The 18831-nt window shown below is 41.7% G+C and overlaps 1 protein-coding gene across 2 annotated transcripts in view; it reads right to left on the bottom strand.

The window, feature by feature from the left end:
- Positions 1-880: 880 nt before the first annotated feature.
- LOC122938771 (MARVEL domain-containing protein 3-like) overlaps positions 881-18831 on the bottom strand; it is a 40809-nt gene continuing 22858 nt past the window's right edge. Inside the window, exon 4 of one of the 2 annotated variants that reach the window (XM_044294533.1) lies at positions 881-2067. In XM_044294533.1, coding sequence (XP_044150468.1) covers positions 1391-2067 — 677 coding nt within the window. In that variant the 3' untranslated portion in view covers positions 881-1390. Of the gene's footprint in view, positions 2068-10217; positions 11345-18831 lie in introns of those variants that run through there. The other variant, XM_044294532.1, reaches the window with a different exon arrangement.

Below are 18831 nucleotides of genomic sequence, written 5' to 3' on the forward strand. Positions count from 1 at the left end.
CACAGTAGTAATTGTCCCCCACAGTAAAAACTTTCCCCCACAGTAGTAATTGCCCCCCACACTGCCCCCACAGTAGCAATTGTCCCCCACACTGCCCCACAGTAGTAATTGTCCCCCACACTGCCCCCACAGTAGTAATTGTCCCCCACACTGCCCACACATTAGTAATTGTCCCCCACCCTGCCCCCAACAGTAGTAATTGTCCCCCACCCTTCCCCCACAGTAGAAATTGTCCCTCACACTTCCCCCACAGAAGTAATTGTCCCTCACACTGCCCCTACAGTAGTTATTGTCCCTCACACTGCCCCCACAGTAGCAATTGTCCCCCACACTGCCCCCACAGTAGTAATTGTCCCCCACACTGCCCCCACAGTAGTAATTGTCCCCCACACTGCCCACACATTAGTAATTGTCCCCCACCCTGCCCCCAACAGTAGTAATTGTCCCCCACCCTTCCCCCACAGTAGAAATTGTCCCTCACACTTCCCCCACAGAAGTAATTGTCCCTCACACTGCCCCTACAGTAGTTATTGTCCCTCACACTGCCCCCACAGTAGTAATTGTCCCCACACTGCCGCCAGTGCCCCCACAGTAGTAATGGCCCCCCACACTGCTGCCCCCACAGTAATGTATTAATTGTCCCCCACACTGCCCCATGACTAGTTAGCTCCCCATGTAGACATGGGGCCCCCCCCCCCCCCCCCCACTGTCCCTTCAGTAATATAATCCTCCTGAAGAGAGAGAACGTTGGCTCAGTGTGTGGACAGGAGAGATCACCTTCTTCATTTGCTAGTACAGCAGATCCTAAAGCCAGGATTTATACTTTACTACTTGTAATAAATGACACATCTGCATATACATCACTTCCCACACTCAGGGCCATTTTGAATATATTTTTATTAGAAAGTAATATCAGATCAGTTGCCATATAGAAAGCATTTGTAATTCACATGTTTCTTCTTCTGGTTATTGCTATTGTTTCAGTGCTTTATTTTTGCTATAGATTTATTATATTGCTGACTTTTTTAAAAATATTCCAGTAAAAGATATGAGCAAACAATCTTGCAAGAAGTAGGCAAATATAATAGTGTGCGCGATGCCAATGTGCAACGTAATGTAGAGGATAATAAGAGTACCTGCACACGGATGCATATTTACAAAAATAAATTCTCCACGGATTTCCATGCAGATATCACTGCTTTTCTGTATCAAATCCGCAGCAAAATCTGCTTATGTATTCTGCGGATTTTGGTGTAGATTTGATGTGGTTTTGCCGCGGACCTCATCCTTTGCATTGCCAAGGCTGAAATCCGCACTAAAAAAAATCCGATTCCACCTTTCATTTTTCACAGCTCTTTTGGTTGCTATGGGCAATGGATAGCTTCTATATCTATACTAAGGTACTAGGAAGAAAGTTAAGGTGCTCCTCTCTGGACTTGTGCAAGCCCTCTTGGTTGTCATTGTACGATGCAGGTTCATGAGACAGATAGTTCTTCCTGAAGTCACGCACAGTTCTGATATACAGTGCGCACAAGATGGCGCTTGGAAGATACACACATGCAGCAATAAGGCCGAAAATAGCCACAGCAGCGTCCCCTCCTTGCACTTCACAGTTCATCCAGGTATAACCACGGCCTGCATACAGGCGTTCCCTTGTCTTACAAGTGTCAGTAGCGTTGACTGTTTTGATGAAGTGCAGGTATAAACCAACTGCAATAATGTAACCCAAGCAACCTACAACATCAAATATCAGCTCCGCAAAAAGTAATTTAGTAGATACCCTGTGGATGGGTTTAGCTCCAAGAATCAAGAAGACTGATGTTAAGGCACAAAATGACAAGCTGAAGGCAACTCCTCCATACACTCCTGGGGCTCTCAGCTGGCTGTACTGCAGGTCCACGTCTCTCACTTGCTGCATTTCTGTGCCTTCGAAGGGACTGTATGCTGAATCAATGCTGAATGAGCCGAAACCAGCAGCAGAAGTGTAGCCACTCAGAACGGCATATGAGGCAACCACGCAGATCAGCACCAAGATGCCCACGGTTATTTCCACAAATTGTAGGACTCCTTTCAAAAGAAAACACAGACACAAATTAGTGTTGAATACAGAACAAAGTGAAGCATCATAAATAGCTTTATAGGCTTTGACTGAAAAATCGCAATTAATTTTTATATCCTTGTATTTCATAACATTTAAACAGAGTCTCATGCTTGAAAGAAATGCCAAAATCAGGAACAACATAGGCTTAGTCAAGCACTTCTTTTGGATGGATTCAGATAATTGAGTTTTTGGATGAAGTAATTGGATCACATGGAGCCATGTAAAAACAATGCTTTTGGGACATGCCATAGATTTTGAGACTACTAATCCAGGGTTGCCAACCAGAATTTTTTATTTTTCTTGAAAACTTCACGGACAGCCAATATTTATAATTATAAATGATAAAGATTAAACGTAATACAATTCTATAGTTCAATATACTGATAAAGAGTAATTACCAGCATTTACTCTGAGCTCTAAAATTATGATAATTACCACCAAACAGGGGCGTTGCTAGAGTCTGAAGAGATCCGGGGCACGAGCCCACGTGAAGCCATGCCCCCACCCCATGAAGCCATGCCCTCATCACCACCGGGTGACTGCTGAATTGGGTTAATAACTACAGTGAAGGGTCTAGCTGTCTAGGCAACCCCACAGATCATCCATAACAGTGTCATCCACAGATCCTCCATAAATGTCATCTACAGAACCCCCATAAGTGTCATCCACAGATCCCTCATAAGCATCATCCACAGATCCCCATAAATGTCATCCACTGATCCCCCTAAGTGTTATCCACAGATTCCCCATAAGTGTCATCCACCACAGATCCCCATAATAGTCATCCACAGATTCCCCATAAGTGTCATCCACCACAGATCCCCATAATAGTCATCCACAGATCTCCCTAAGTGTCATCCACAGATCCCCTCCCCGCCCAGTGCGCCTCCTAGCTAATTTATTCACTTCACTTGCCTCTGTGTAATCTCGCACAGGCGCACTTCGCTCCACGATGCCTCTGCCAGTGCGCCTGTGCGAGATTACACAGAGGCAAGTGAAGTAAATAAATTAGCTAGGAGGCGGCGCCGCGGGCCCCCGTCGGCCCTGCATTCGGGGCACTGGTCAAAACATCCGGGGCTCCAGCCCCGAATGTTTTGACCTAGCGACACCCCTGCCACCAAAATAATCTAGTCAAATACCAGCAGCCTAAAAAATATTTACATACATCATTTTTTTTCACAGATACAGGAAAAAAGTCACTTATTTTTATAGACTGTCCAGAAATTTCTAGATGTACAAATCTTGGTACACCAACATCTAGTCAATACGGCCACCAAAAGTAACGTCAGTAGCTGGTTGAGGCTGGCAGAAATTAGGGTAAATCCTTTTTGATCTGATGAAGGAGGGGGAATATTATTCATTGGCTCCTATTTGAGATGAGCAAAGTTAGAAAAATTTGATTTGGCAGCTTCACTGAAGTTCCACAAGGAATTTGACTTGTTATGAATTAATTCATAACGAATAGCTATAAAACATGTATACCCAAGTCACTATGCCTCATGGTACGGCCTCATGGAGCGGCCGTGCTGGGGTCGGGTTGTGGCCATTGTGCATTGAAGAACCGCACGGCCCATTAGCCTGCAGCTGCATTTTATTTAATAATGAAGACTGCACTGTATAGTCCTTCTTCATTGTTAATGGCCGGGGTGCACCTTTAATGACCTTTAAACAGGGGCTGTATCCATTTCTCCAGCCCCGGAGCTCTTCTGCCCTACAGGTGGGAACCCTTCTTCTGCGAACTGCTTTTCCTCCTTTTCCACATCATCTAATATCGATGAGAATAAAGGCTTCCATCTTTTTGGTATTGAATTACATTAATGGCTAATGTATGAACAGGTTAATGTAGGAATAAATAATTAAAACTACCAGTCACAATAAAACCAAATTGTCAAGGACAAAAGTCGAAACCAGTTGCTTTATGCTACATATACAGCACAATTCTTGTGTCAAACATGACACGAGTGCTGACAACATACATTCGACTAGTGGCTATCTACTCATCCAAAATAGTACGTAAGCCCTCTTATACTATAGTCCAACTGAGTTTCTTAAAGGGGTTGGCCCATCTCCCACTAGGATAGGATATGCCACCAATGACAGAGAGGTACGGGTCATACCTTTTCCATATAGTGTAACTGTCATGGCTCCATCTCAAATAAGCATTTTCCGAAGAGACAGAGGTTCTAGCATCACACACATTATTCAATGAGATCTTTAAAATAATACAGAATGAGGCTACATTTAGTCTACCAGCTCATATCTTTGACTCCTATATGGGAAAACCCAAGCACACTGTATACACAAATCTACGCTGTAGTAATCCAAAATATATCTTTATTAAAGTTATAAAATGACATGATAAATGACATGAATGAAATGGCAATGACAGACCCAAACCACAAGAGTGTGCCAAAATAGGTTCAGATGTAAATAAACAAATAAAGATATATTTTGGAATACCACAGCGTAGATTTGTGTATACAGTGTGCTTGGGTTTTCCCATATAGGTGTCTTGGATTTTTAGCACATGTGGTTTATATTTTGATGTTAATTTGGGCACTTATTTTTGATAGGTATTCAGCTCATATCTTTGTACTCTGCATTCACAAGCGCTATAGCAGAGTCTGTTATTTAAAAAATATATAACAATGCTGAGAAAGCAAAATGTTCAGTAGAAAAATAAACTTTTCAACTTGTTAAACCTGTTTGTGGATTCTTATCTTGTTTTCTGGTTTAATTTTTTTTTTATTCTTAAACCTTAAAAGGGAATCAGTCACCAGTTTTCTGCTGCCCTCACTTTTAAAGGGAACCTGTCATCAAATTTTTTCTGACCTCTCTGTGGGCAGCATAAAATAGTGACAGAAATGCTGATTTCAGTAGTGTGTCATTTATAAGCTAAGGCTACTTTCACACTTGCGGCAGGACGGATCCGACAGGCTGTTCACCATGTCGGATCCGTCCTGCGGCTATTTTGCCGTGCCCGCGGACCGCCGCTCTGTCCCAATTGACTATAATGGGGACGGGGCGGAGCTCCGGCGCAGCACGGCGGTGCATGGAGAAAGCCGCCGGACTAAAAAGCCTGACATGCAGTAATTTTAGTCCAGCGGGCTTTCTCCGTGCACCGCCGCTCTGCGCCGGAGCTCCGCCCCGTCCCCATTATAATCAATTGGGACGGAGCGGCAGTCCGCGGGCACGGCAAAATAGCCGCAGGACGGATCCGACATGGTGAACAGCCTGTCGGATCCGTCCTGCCGCAAGTGTGAAAGTACCCTAAAAGTCAGTGGTTGCCGAGAACCAGCATCATAATAATTTCAGCCCAGGACTTGAAAAGAGTCAAATCTATCTGAGAAGAGTCTTGGTTATTCATAATCTCCTTCACTCTCGCCCATCTGCTGATGATTGGCAGTTCTCTCCTAGAGAGAAAGAGAGAAAACTAGGTAGAAGACTGTCAGTCATCAGCAGGTGGGCAGGGAGAGCAGGAATTCATGAATAACCATGACTCTTCTCAGATGGCCATGACTCTTTTCCAGGCCCAGTCTGCAATGATTGTGATATTGGTTCTCGGCAACCACTTGCTTTTAACTTATAAATGACAGACAGCTGAAATCAACTCACCTGTCTTTACTTTACTTTATTCTGCCGTTAGTATGGGCAGCATAAAGTTGATGACCGGTTCCCTTTAAATGCAAACCTACATTACATGCCAACGAGTCCTCAAATTCATGATCTTATGGGTCTCCCCGCCCACCTGCCTCTAATCGGCATTTTTTATTTATTTTAATCAGCAGCAGGTGGGCGGGTATGGCCAGGAGCTCCTGAATATGGGGACTCCTCATTATGCACTGGAGCTGTTCAATACAAGATTTTGGCAAAACGGCTGGGTCAGTTAGGCCCCTTTCACACGGGCGAGTTTTCCGTGCGGGTGCGATGCGTGCGGTGAACGTATTGCACCCGCACTGAATCCGGACCCATTCATTTCTATGGGGCTGTGCACATGAGCGGTGATTTTCACGCATCACTTGTGCATTGAGTGAAAATCGCAGCATGCTCTATATTGTCCAATTTTCACGCGACGCAGGCCCCATAGAAGTGAATGGGAAGCGTGAAAATCGCATAGCATCCGCAAGCAAGTAGGGATACGGTGCGATTTTCACGCACGGTTGCTAGGAGACGATCGGGATGGAGACCCGATCATTATTATTTTCCCTTATAACATGGTTATAAGGGAAAATAATAGCATTCTGAATACAGAATGCATAGCAAAACAGCGCTATAAGGGTTAAAATAAAAATAAAAACATTTTTTAACTCACCTTAGTCCACTTGATCGCGAAGCCGGCATCTCCTTGTGTCTCCTCTGCGCTGAACAGGACCTGGGGTGAGCTGCTGCTTTAAATACCGGTTAAGGACCTTTGATGACGTCACTCCGGTCATCACATGGTCTTTTACCATGGTGAATCACCATGGTAAAAGATCATGTGACGTACCATGTGATGACCGGAGTGACGTCATCAAAGGTCCTTAGCCGGTATTTAAAGCAGCAGCTCACCCCAGGTCCTGTTCGGCGCAGAGGAGACACAAGGAGATGCCGGCTTCGCGATCAAGTGGACTAAGGTGAGTTAAAAAATGTTTTTATTTTAACCCTTATAGCGCTGTTTTACTATGCATTCTGTATTCAGAATGCTATTATTTTCCCTTATAACCATGTTATAAGGGAAAATAATACAATCTTCAGAACATCAATCCCAAGCCCGAACTTCTGTGAAGAAGTTCGGGTACCAAACATGCGCGATTTTTCTCACGTGAGTGCAACGCATGACAATGTTTTGCACTCGCGCTGAAAAATCGCGCATTTTCCCGCAACGCACCCGGCTCTTATCCGGGCAAAAAAACTGACGCCCGTGTGAAAGAGGCCTTAAAGGAAGTCATAATAAATAAAAGACATCTTCCGTATGGAGATTCCTGCGGCGTGCACAACCGCCTGTATTTCTCCCTTGTATCACTAGTATACTGCTTTCTTTTACTATTAACCTAGTGATGAGTCACCATTAAAACATGCAGGGGGGAAATGTATTATTAGGAGAATGTTTGAAGTCAGTTTTGCTTCACTATGTGTTGGAGTACTTTGTGCCACATTTATCAAATGTCACATGTTGTTTGATAAATTTGGCTTGTCCTTAAACCTAACACTTCTGCCTAGAGAAGTTCCTCCACTTTTCCTACTCTATCCTCCTCCTCGAGTGAGATTGCGACTTAAAAAAAAAGTCTCAATGATAAAACTAACCATACCCACTTTTCTACCCATATTGCAAAACTGAAGTGAGTGGTGTACACATGCAAAAAGTCGCAATTTTTTTCTCAATCGCATACATTTTGCGCAAGAGAGTGCAAAAATGTCTCAAAAGTCAGAATTCTGGAGTTAGGTATGCTAAATCAGGGCCACAGACATTGCCCCCCAACATATTTCGCCAGAGCCCTGCCGTCTTCAGGGGTAATAATTGTCCATAACCAGAATCTACATACGGTAGATACTGAAGCAATATGCAGGGTCAGTGATAGTATCACTAGGTTTTTCAAGCACAATTCCTTTTATGTTTAAATTAAAAATAAAAGTGAAGTTTTAAGAAGCACACATTAACAGACAATGTGAAAATAGGTATTGTTGGCGTTTTGTCTATTCGTAAAAGATTTATGTGACTTGTACCTCATGTAAGTCAGGGTCATTGCTGAAATATTAAAGAAAGTGACCCAGTATTTTGCCAAGGGCACCTGTCACTTGTTTATGTTGCCCTTAGGACACCATAAAACTGGTGACAGATTCCCTTTAAGGCATCAAAATAATAGTATCAGCAACACAAAGCACCCATGAGCAAGAGGAAGCTTATATTGTGAGGCCTACAGAAGGAAATCTCAATCCACGTTTATACATTAGGTCCACATTTGAGCACAATTCTACAGTAATATATATATATATATATATATATATATATATATATATATATATATATATATATATATATATATATATAAATTTCTATGGGAGTGAGTTCTGGAGATAGGTGGTACAGCACTCGGCTATCTCCATAATTCCCATAGAAATGAATGTTAAACCTGTCTCTTTGTTTATTTCAGGGGGCTGCAGGAGGTAAGCCCCCCCCCCCCCCGTTCGAGTGGGGGTCTCAGCGGTAGGACCCCCACTAATCTAACAGTTATCCCCTAGCAGCAGTATGTTGGCAATGAGTTCACTAACTATATAGGAGTTTTATCTCTGAGTGGACTTTAACAGAAGGACAATTTTTAATGATATAGTATTGCTGAAAACAGCCAACAATTATAAAAAATATAGTTTTCTGAATATGGAGTTAAAAAATAACCCTTTCTGATGGAAGTGTCTTTTAATCGGGATGTTTTCTCCTGGATCTCCTTTTCGCCCGTGTGTGCTCCGTGGTCATATTGAGGACCGCATTTGCGGATCCGCAATACACAGGCACCGTTCCGTGTGCATTCCGTATGACGGATGCGGACCCACTCACTTGAATGGGTCCACAAATTCGGAATGGTGTGGAACGGAAGCACTACAGAGTGCTTCCATGGGGTTTCATGCCGTACTTCCGTTCTGCAAAAAATATAGAACATGTCCTATCTTTTTGCGGAACGGCTGGATTGCAGACCCATTATAGTAAATGGCTCCGCGATCCGTTGTGGCTGCCCCACGAACGGTGTTCGTGCATTGCGGCCTGGATTTTGCGGGCCGCAGCACGACCACAGGTGCACACATGGTCAGTGTGTGGTCAGTGTCTCTTTTATCAATGAATGTGAGCCAAAACCAAAAGTGGAACCTATTACGACATAAGATAAAACGAAAGATTTCTACATCGTCTGTGTTTTTGACCCACAACTGGTTTTGTCCAACAATCACTAATGGATATCACTGACCAAACACTGTGTGAATAAGACCTCATAGTCCAGATATACAATTACAACACTTTAGCCGTGTCTTCTGAAGTGATTCGCATTCTGGAAATTGTAGTGCTTACACCAGGCAATCATTTTAGTATAAAAAAAAAAACCTGTCACATTGCGTCCAGTAACAGCCACCAGAACTGTATCTGCAGCTCTGGATGATAATACAGGCTGTATCTCAGAACAAGTACAAGGATTATTTTCTTAGCTAAAAAATTGTTCTTCTGAACAGAAACCGAACAGATCCCATTATAGTCAATGGGGTCTGTTCGGCTCCGTTTGCTTTAGTTATGTGCCAAATCTGCCATTTTCGTTATTTTCATTGTTCTGCTCCTTTAACAAAGAATAATATCAGAAATAACAAACGCTGATGTGAAAGATCCTTGACTAGGTCATCAGTATCTGATTGTTGGGGTCCAACATTGAGCACCGATGCCTGCTGTAGCAGTGCGGCCTTCTCTCAGCTCACCAAGAAAAGTGCCGTATATTGTACAGTGGCTGTGCTTGGTATTGAATCTCAGCTCCATTCACTGCGGCGCCTACATCGTGCAACTGATGAACATGACGTCACATGGCCTAAGCAAAGCTGCAAACGCCTGTGCTATGGGCGGTCTGAAGACGTAAAGTGGCCTTGGAAAGAAACTAAAATGGCCCCATTTTCTAGTTGGGTCCAAATTGACAGAAGGCATGGCCAGCAACACCACGTTACGGCACGTTATACCACCCCAATAGACCAAATACCACAGTGCATCTCAATAGACTGCCATTGGTTGGCCAAAATGAGGGCTCAGGCAGCCCCATGAGCATTGACCCACCGGGAAGTTTCCCTGTAGAGTTTATGGCCAATCCACCACTGGCCGGTGCCTTCTCAAACAGTGGATCAGCGGGGGGCCTTGATGTCAGACCCCCCACCGATAAAATACTGATGACCTATTCCCAGGATAGGTCATCAATTGTGAGGTCATCACCATTGCTACCACAATATTTATGTGTGCAGTGATTTATACAGGACTATACTTTCATTGCTATATTCATGGAAATAAGGACAACTGGGACCAGCCTTACAATATTTTAATAAAACTAGTTACAAATTGCAAGAAGAAGAAAACAAACAAACACTCTCAGAGAAATACAATTGAAATATATTTAGAAACAAAACATATCAAAAGAATGGCTGCAATACAATTTCGGAACATAAACATATAGCTTACATATTGGGTTCAGATAAACACTAGAGATTGTGCATTAGAGCTGAGGTATATCAATACAAAACTACCTAAAAGAGCTGATCAATAGCCACCCATGTCTACCTGGTTCATCTGGGTGACTTTCTACTTGGATTACAGAAACCATATATTCCATTCATGTACAATGTGAATTTAAATGAACCAAAATCCTTAAACACTTCAGTTTCTTCTACCTTGTACTAACAATACATCATTGTGGTATACTGTATCTGATGATGTGATATTCTGTATCATTACATACTATAGCAGCTGACGATGCGCTAAGAAGTTGATTATCACGGTTAAATTAGAGCTATTCACTGCAGGTAGCGTAGATACAAGTTAAAAATAAGACTAAATGAAAAGTCCGCTAGAGATGTTCTCTTGCATTTTATTTTTGCTCTCACTTGTGAGATTTTGCATCTCTGATTCTTTTTGTTCTTCTGTGTTTAATGACTGTGGATTTGGGATGTTGGCATTCATTTTAATCGCTCTCAACATGAAGCCAACCACCACTGCACTGGAAATGTACAGCACAACCAGTACCACAGCAAACACACACACCGCCATCTCTGTACCCATGATATCACAGGTCACAGAGTTATAGCCATGGCGATTGTAAAGAGACTCTCGTCGCTTACACACCTCTGTAGCATTGCTCTGTTTGATAAAGTGCATATAGAGAGCAATAAATATGATATATGTGACAGCAGACAACACATTGAACACTCCCTCAGCCAGCAAAAGCTTCCTGTTTTGAGCAGCGCCAGACATGCAACTGGCTGCCATACATGACAGTGTTAGCGTTAACAGCAGAAGACTGATGGCAACAGCAACATAAATAGTAGGAAGCTTCATCCGGTGGTACTGTAGATCTAACTGCGCCACCTGATCCACTTCATCCCCCTGAAAGCCACTCATGCTGTAACCCATACTGTAATAATAAGCACTGCTAAATGCCCCAAGGCTCGAAAAGCCGGCTGATGCACTTTCAGTGGCAACGGCACATATCAAGACCAGCAGGTTTATGAGAATCTCCACCATCTGCAATAGACCTGTGAAAAATTGAAGCATTGGAGCCAATTAAAAAGCTAGAATTCTAAGGCAATATATTGTAAAAATCAATGGAACTCTAAATAGGTACTAGTCTATGCAGTAAATGGTTAAACTTATAAAGGTAAAATAATACTAAAGCAAATATTTGTAATATAGAAAAATGAAATCTAATCCTGGGGCCAGTTATGGCTAGGTTCAATGCTATTGAAGGATCATAGAGTCCGTTATATGATGGACACCAACGGTGCCCAACAGACCCTGTCGACTATAAAGGGGTCTCTCAGGTTTCCATTATGGCTTTCATCATTCTAGCTTCTGTCTTGCATTATTGCCAGAACCTAGCCATGTAATAAAAATGCTATTGAAATCTTTTTTTATTTTTATTTTTTTCATTTTACTAGTTTCTTTACAAAATGAATTCCCTTGTTTGTGTAGGCCACACAGTTCCAATCCTTATCTATCCTTATTTGGTTTTGAATAAGATACAGGCAGGTTGTATATCACACCTGGATAGTGTGACCCCTTTCTTGGCTAAAAAGTCAACCTACAGGTCGAGGCGAGACACATTATTATGACCACTTCCTACTTTCGACATTGGCAGCGCGTAGCTCATGAAGGAAGTCACTTGTCGTGAGCTGGCTTGGTGGGTAAAAGGGGCAATTTATCAGAGTTGTAAAAAGGGATGATTATTGGGCCAATGGCATTTGAGCAGTTCGCAGTTTGTAAACTGTTCACGTGCTGCTGTGATGAAAGAGTTTTGCCAGTGGACAAATGGCACTATTACGAATAAGCGTCATGGAAACTGTGGAGCACCATGTGCCCTCGATGTTAGAGGTGAACTACGGCTACGAATGTGCGTGAGGGTGGACTGACACACTACAGTGGAGCAGCTCACTGTCATAATGAACCAGGGGGCTACCATACATGTTAAAACAACAGTAAGACTCTTTCACACGAGCATGTCCCTTGTGGGAATTACGTTCTGTGTGAGAGAAGGATTGTGTGGTCTAACAACTTTATGTCAGTATAATTCTGTTGCAGAAAGGTCAAACAATCTTGATAATGCTGCGCGCTTCTGTAAGTCCAGAATGCATGATCCCTCTCTCACACGGAGAGTTATCCTCACAAGGAACACACTCGTATAGAACCCTCCAAAGCAGATAAAAGGTCACTGCAGCTCTGCTAACGAAGTTGCATCTGCAGAAAAGGCTTAAATTTTCATGGCAGTATTAGAATTGGACCTCCATTGATGGATACTGGCGCGTCAGGTGAGTAACATCAGAGAAAAAAAAAACACCCTTCAACCATTGCTGGAAGAACACAAGCAGATGGTGACAGTGCTATGGTCTAGGGCAGTGATGGGCAAACAGTGGCTATCCAGCTGTTGTAAAACTACAATTCCCATCATGCCCTGCTGTAGGCTGATAGCTGTAGGCAGACTGGGCATACTGGGAGTTGTAGTTTTACAACAGCTGGAGAGCCGCAGTTTGCCCATTCCTTGTCTAGGGAATGTTTTCATGGCATTCTATGGGCCCACTCATCCATGTGGAAGGCACTCTTGACCGATTTGAGCATGAATCCATCCATACAGATCACATTCACCCATAGTTCAGATTGTCTTCACTGGAGCAGATGGGATATTCCAGCAAGACAATGCAACATGTCACACTAAAAATACACGACATTGGTTGGCATGACCAAGACTTTGAAATACTACCCTGGCCCCCTAATTCTCCAGACTTGAACCCAACTGAGCATCTGTGCGACCACCTCCATCGTCGTGTTCACTCTATGGATCCTCTCCACGTACCCTCCAGCAGCTGTGGGATGCACTGCAGTCAGCATGACTCCAGATACTTGTGACAACCTACCAGAATCTTATTGATTCACTTTAGCCTGTCTATCTGCTGTTCGTGCTGCACATAGCAGTTACTCGGGATATTAGCTGGTGGTCATAATAACGTGACTCGACTGTGTATTTGCAGACACAAATAAAACATGAGTCTAACTGAGGCTAAGCATATTCCATTAGATACTGCTCTGGGCACTCCCCCCATCCTCCTTGATTGACAGGGCTAGACATCACATTTAGCCCTGTATTCTTGTGCCTACGCAAAAGGGGAGAGGGGGTGCCCAGAGAGGTGTTACAAAAGTGGAGTTCTAAAGAGCTCCAGCCTGCTTCTTGGTGCTTAAACCAGCTCATATCTCAGATATCTCAGAAACTGTTCTACCTACCGAGATAACAAAAGTATCCTTTTAAACAGTATGATCAACCCTACCAAGAAATAGGTATGATTTAATAGGGTTAATTGTGCTGACAGATGCTCTTTAAGTGGAATTATAGATGCAAAGCTTTTCGCTACATTAATTTTTGCTAGAATAATGTTAATAAATAGGAAATATTGTATCTTTCTAATTTATCTTGCATTTCTGTTGCTGTCATGTAATTGTAGAAGTCACACATACCATTATAGTAATAATAATAAAAAAAGCTCTTTTATATTCCAGCATTTCCATATGTTAGTATGGAAGCCAAGCACAAAAGGGTTGTCTCACTGTAGAAAATGGCATTTATGATGTAGAGAAAGTTAATACAAGACACTTACTAAAGTATTGTGATTGTCCATATTGCCTCCTTTGCTAGCTACACTTCTCCTTTCCAGGGGTTACGACCACCGCTGCAGCACAGATAAAATGTGCCGGAACTGTAGCTGCTGAGCATACGTGCTTATGCCCTCTCCCACGGCCCCAACCAACAGAGAGCCCGATGCTTTTTCCTATTGTGTGCAAGCACGGCCACTGCTGCTGGATTTCAGGATGGCTGCAATCCTTTGGAAACGAACAGTCCACAATGCAGTGTATGAAATGAAAGAATTAATCAAGCCAGCAAAGGAAGCAATATGGACAATCACAATACATTAGTAAGTTCCATGTATTAACTTTCACTACATGATAAATGCCATTTGCTGACGTAACACCTTTAACCCTTTCCCGACCTCCCAACGTAAATTTACATCAGTGGCCAGGCATTTAAAAATGTGACCACAGCATCTGGATGCACGTGCTTCCGGGTGGACTCCGGCTTCCCCCGGCAGGGATCGGTGGAGTGTGGATGCGGCAGCCCCTGTCCTCCTGTGTGACAGGAGGCAGCTACATATTAGTTTCTATGGAGCCCCTGCCTGTAGCAGGGCTCCATAGGAACATAGTAAAATTCTCATTGACTCCAGTGCATTAGCAATGCAAACCTAATGATTGCTCGTTATAGATCCCTATGGGAACTATAAAAAAAAATACATTTAAATTATTTTTTTATCTAAAAATTCTAATTACCTTTCCCAAAATGTAAATAAAAATATGTAAACAAAAAAATACACATCATGGGCATTGGCGCTTGTGAAAACTCATGTACTATTACTATTACATACGGTAAATGGCAAAACTGACAAAAAAAGGCAAAATGGCTGATTTGCTTTTTTCTGGTCGCTTCACCCACAATTTTTTTTTAAAATGTGATAAAAAATTAAACACACCCCAAAAGGTATCACTGAAAAGTATAGATCGTCCCGCAAAAAAGTCCATACCCAGCTCCGTACACATAACTACAAAAAAGTTAGAGGGGTCAGAATATGGCGATAAAAAAAAAAAAAAGTTTAGGTTTTTTTTCAGTAGTAAAACTCAAGAAAAACTATACATATGTGGTTTCACCGTAATCATACTAACCTGGAGAATAAAAGTAAAAGGTCAGTTTTACCGCACAGGAAGTGGTGTAAACCCCCCCTAATAAAACTCTTGTGGAATGTTTTTGAATGTTTTTTTTTTTTATAATACCACCCCATTTGGATTTTTTTTTCCCCCATTAGAAAGTCCATCTTGTCCCAGAAAAAACAAGCCCTAATACAGCTATGTGAATGAAAAAATAAAAAGGTTATAGCTTTGGGAGCGCTGGGAGTAAAAAACAACAAAACAAAAAGGGTTACTATGTTTCATTCTATCATGTTGTCCTCTGATAGTCCCTTTGTTCATTGGTTTTCCCTTGCTTTAGGCCTCATGCACACGACTATTGTTGTGTTCCGTTCCGCAAAATAGGGTTCCGTTGTTCCGTGAATCGTTTCCATTTTTGTTTCCGTGTGTCTTCCTTTATTTTTGGAGGACCACCAGACATAAAGGAAGGTAAAAAAAAGTCTAAGACAGGTTTGCCATGCAAATGATAGGAATAAAACGGACGCGCGGGCACGGATGACAATCTTGTGTGCCTCCGCGTTTTTTAGCGGTCCTATTGACTTGAATGGGTCCGCGAACTGTTTTCTGCGGACAAGAATAGGACAGGTTATTTTTTTTGATGGACTGGAACCACGGATTACAGACGCGGATGGCAAACGGTGCACTATCTGCATTTTCAACGGCTCCATAGAAATTAATTGGTCAGCATCTGAAACGCTAAAATCAGGGGAATGGACGCGGAGACAAACAGTCGTGTGCATGAGGCCTTATTCTGCTAGTTTTCTGTTTGTTCAAAAACTATTTGGCAAAATATAAAGCATGATTTTGTAGGAAATTGCCTTTGAATAGACTAATTTTGACTTTATTATATATTTTTATAACTAGATAACATCTGTTTCTTAAGCTTTGTTGTTTTGCAAATCATTACATTATGGTTTATGCACATTTATGTTTTCTTTTACATTTTTGATCATAAGATCATATGAGTGCAGGACAATAGCAGCGTGGGCAGCCCGACGTGCACAGCATCATTGTAACCTATGAAGCTGTGTGCTCCTGTGCGCACAATCAATGCCGTGACGGCACATATGGCCCGCTCACAGACTGTATGTCTCGGAGGGCATACGGTCGTGTGGAAGGGCCCTTACTCTGTGCATATATATATATATATATATATATATATATATATATATATATATATATATATATATATATATATATATATATATATATATATATATATATATATATATATATATATATATATATATAGATGAAGAAACGGACAGCACTCCAAGTAAAAATCAGTGATCTTTTTATTCACCCATGTGGGTAGCAGCAACGTTTCGGCTCATGCAAGAGCCTTTTTCAAGCTTGAAAAAGGCTCTTGCATGAGCCGAAACGTTGCTGCTACCCACATGGGTGAATAAAAAGATCACTGATTTTTACTTGGAGTGCTGTCCGTTTCTTCATCTACATCAGACGGGGTAAGCCGCTACATCCCTGGACCTAGCACCCAATCTGCTTTTTCCAGTGCCGCCATCAATTTTCTTTTCTATATATATATATATATATATATATATATATATATATGTATAATCTATCTATCTATATATCTTTCAAACACAGGAAGATATTTTTATAGTAAATATGCACGTATAACAATTAATCATAGGTTTAGAAATAATAATACATTTTAAGCCCTTCATGCATTATCCTCATGTACATGATTGATAATGGGTAAGCGTTGTATAATACAGCAGGCATCCAGCCACAATGACCGGGAATCAGCAATGATTTCATGGTAAGTTATCCCATCAGATGCTGTGGTCAATATTGGCAGAGGAAAATGGATCAGTCACCATGACAGCCTGGGGCCTGTTGAGGTTTCCCATGTCTGTCATGACAAACTGCCTGTAAAGCCAAACATGAGGCATGGCTCAGCAGGCAGAGCACCAGAAGCTCATAGACCATAACAGTTCTACATTATGGTCTATGGGACAGGCAATCAGAAGAATGCAGGTTCTAGTCTCCTAGGGGGGGCTAAAAGTTATATAAAAAACAAAAACATGCTATTCACCATTTTTAGTCACTTTGTCGCCCCCCCAAAATTGAATAACAGTGAACAAAAAGTCACATGTATCCCAAAAATTGTACCAATAAAAACTACAGCTCGCTGCAAAAAAAACAAAAACAAACCCCCCCCCCCAAAAAAAAAAAAAACCTGTCCTTATACAGCTCTGTGGACAAAAATGTTAAAAATGTTATGGTTGTCAGCAAATGGTGATGCAAATAAAATGTAGCTTTCTTAAAAAAATCTATACAAATCTGGTATTGCCTTAATTGTATTGATCCACAGAATAAGGACGTCTGTCATTTTTAGTGTATAGTGACCTCGGTGCTTAATCAAGCATCATTTGTGAATCTACTACTCGGCCTCCCATTACAGAATCAAAGGTATTTTAAGTAAACTTTGGCCTATAATCCTAAAAGAACACGATCTGAAAGATATATTACCTAATCAGCCTCGCATTACCTGTAAAAGGGCACCAACTATCCAACATATTAACACCAAGCTGTTTAAGACAATATCAAAAGAGACTGTAACACAACTGTGATCAGCCCAGGAAGCTTTATGTGTGGAATGGCCCAGTGTTTAGTATATGTTGTGAAATAATTGAAGATCATATCACCCAATTACATAGTATATAGTACATGTAAATATGCCCCTATATTTAGAAGATATATTGATACATGGGGAGTCATTTACGAACAGGTATATGCCACTTTTGCAACTTCTTACCCGCTCTATGCCTGGTTTGGACGTAGACAATGGTCTAAATGTTCTTAATAAGTGTGCCCCACAGAGTGATACTAAGTGGATACAATTTTACTATAAACATTACTAAAAAAATCCATTCATCATTACAGAGCTCACCCTGACCCCTTGTGGCCATTTATAGAAATGAACAATAATATATAAGTATAATCAATCATAGACAGAAATGAAAGAGGTATTCTGGCTGGTAAAAGTTATCCCCTATCCACAGGTCATTTCAGGAGAGCTTGCGGGAGGGGGGGTTGGGGGTACAGGGCTTCTATTCTCATGATCGGTTGGGGTCCCAGCGGTATTACCAGCACCAATCTAATAGTTATCCCCTATCCTTTGGATAGGGGATAACTTTTACTAACTGGAATGCCCCTTTAAATAATGCACTCTAAAGTATAAGTATGATAATTACCATGGTGTTCATTTTTATGATTGCATTTTTCTGGTTCTTTTATTATCATCACCACCACCACTAATCTTACTTTTATTAATACATATGCATTTTAGGTCATTTCTGATGATTCCTTATTAATAACTCCCCCTATATTACGGGTACTCCTTTAACTACAGTATTAAATACACGGTTTCCTAATAATTATGATTTTGGGAATTATGGAATTTTAATTTCATCTATTGTCTTTGTTCTGTTTATGAGCTTTACTCTCAGCATCGCTGCATATTGTCAATCAAGAAAAGGGGAGGTTGGCCTCAGACCGCCAATTTTTCCTTTTAAAGGGAGTCTGTCACCACCATATGGCCATATACAGTGCTTACATTGTCCTATCGCACACCTATACATGAATGTAATCGTACCCGTGTTATTTTCTTTACATTTGCAGAAGCTGGAAAAGCAATGTTTAATTCATATGCAAATGAGCACTCACAAGATCCCGCACCTGCGCACTGCCTCGCCATTGTGGGCATGGCGTTACTTCA

Source organism: Bufo gargarizans, chromosome 5 (assembly GCF_014858855.1).
Source record: "Bufo gargarizans isolate SCDJY-AF-19 chromosome 5, ASM1485885v1, whole genome shotgun sequence".
NCBI lineage: Eukaryota > Metazoa > Chordata > Amphibia > Anura > Bufonidae > Bufo > Bufo gargarizans.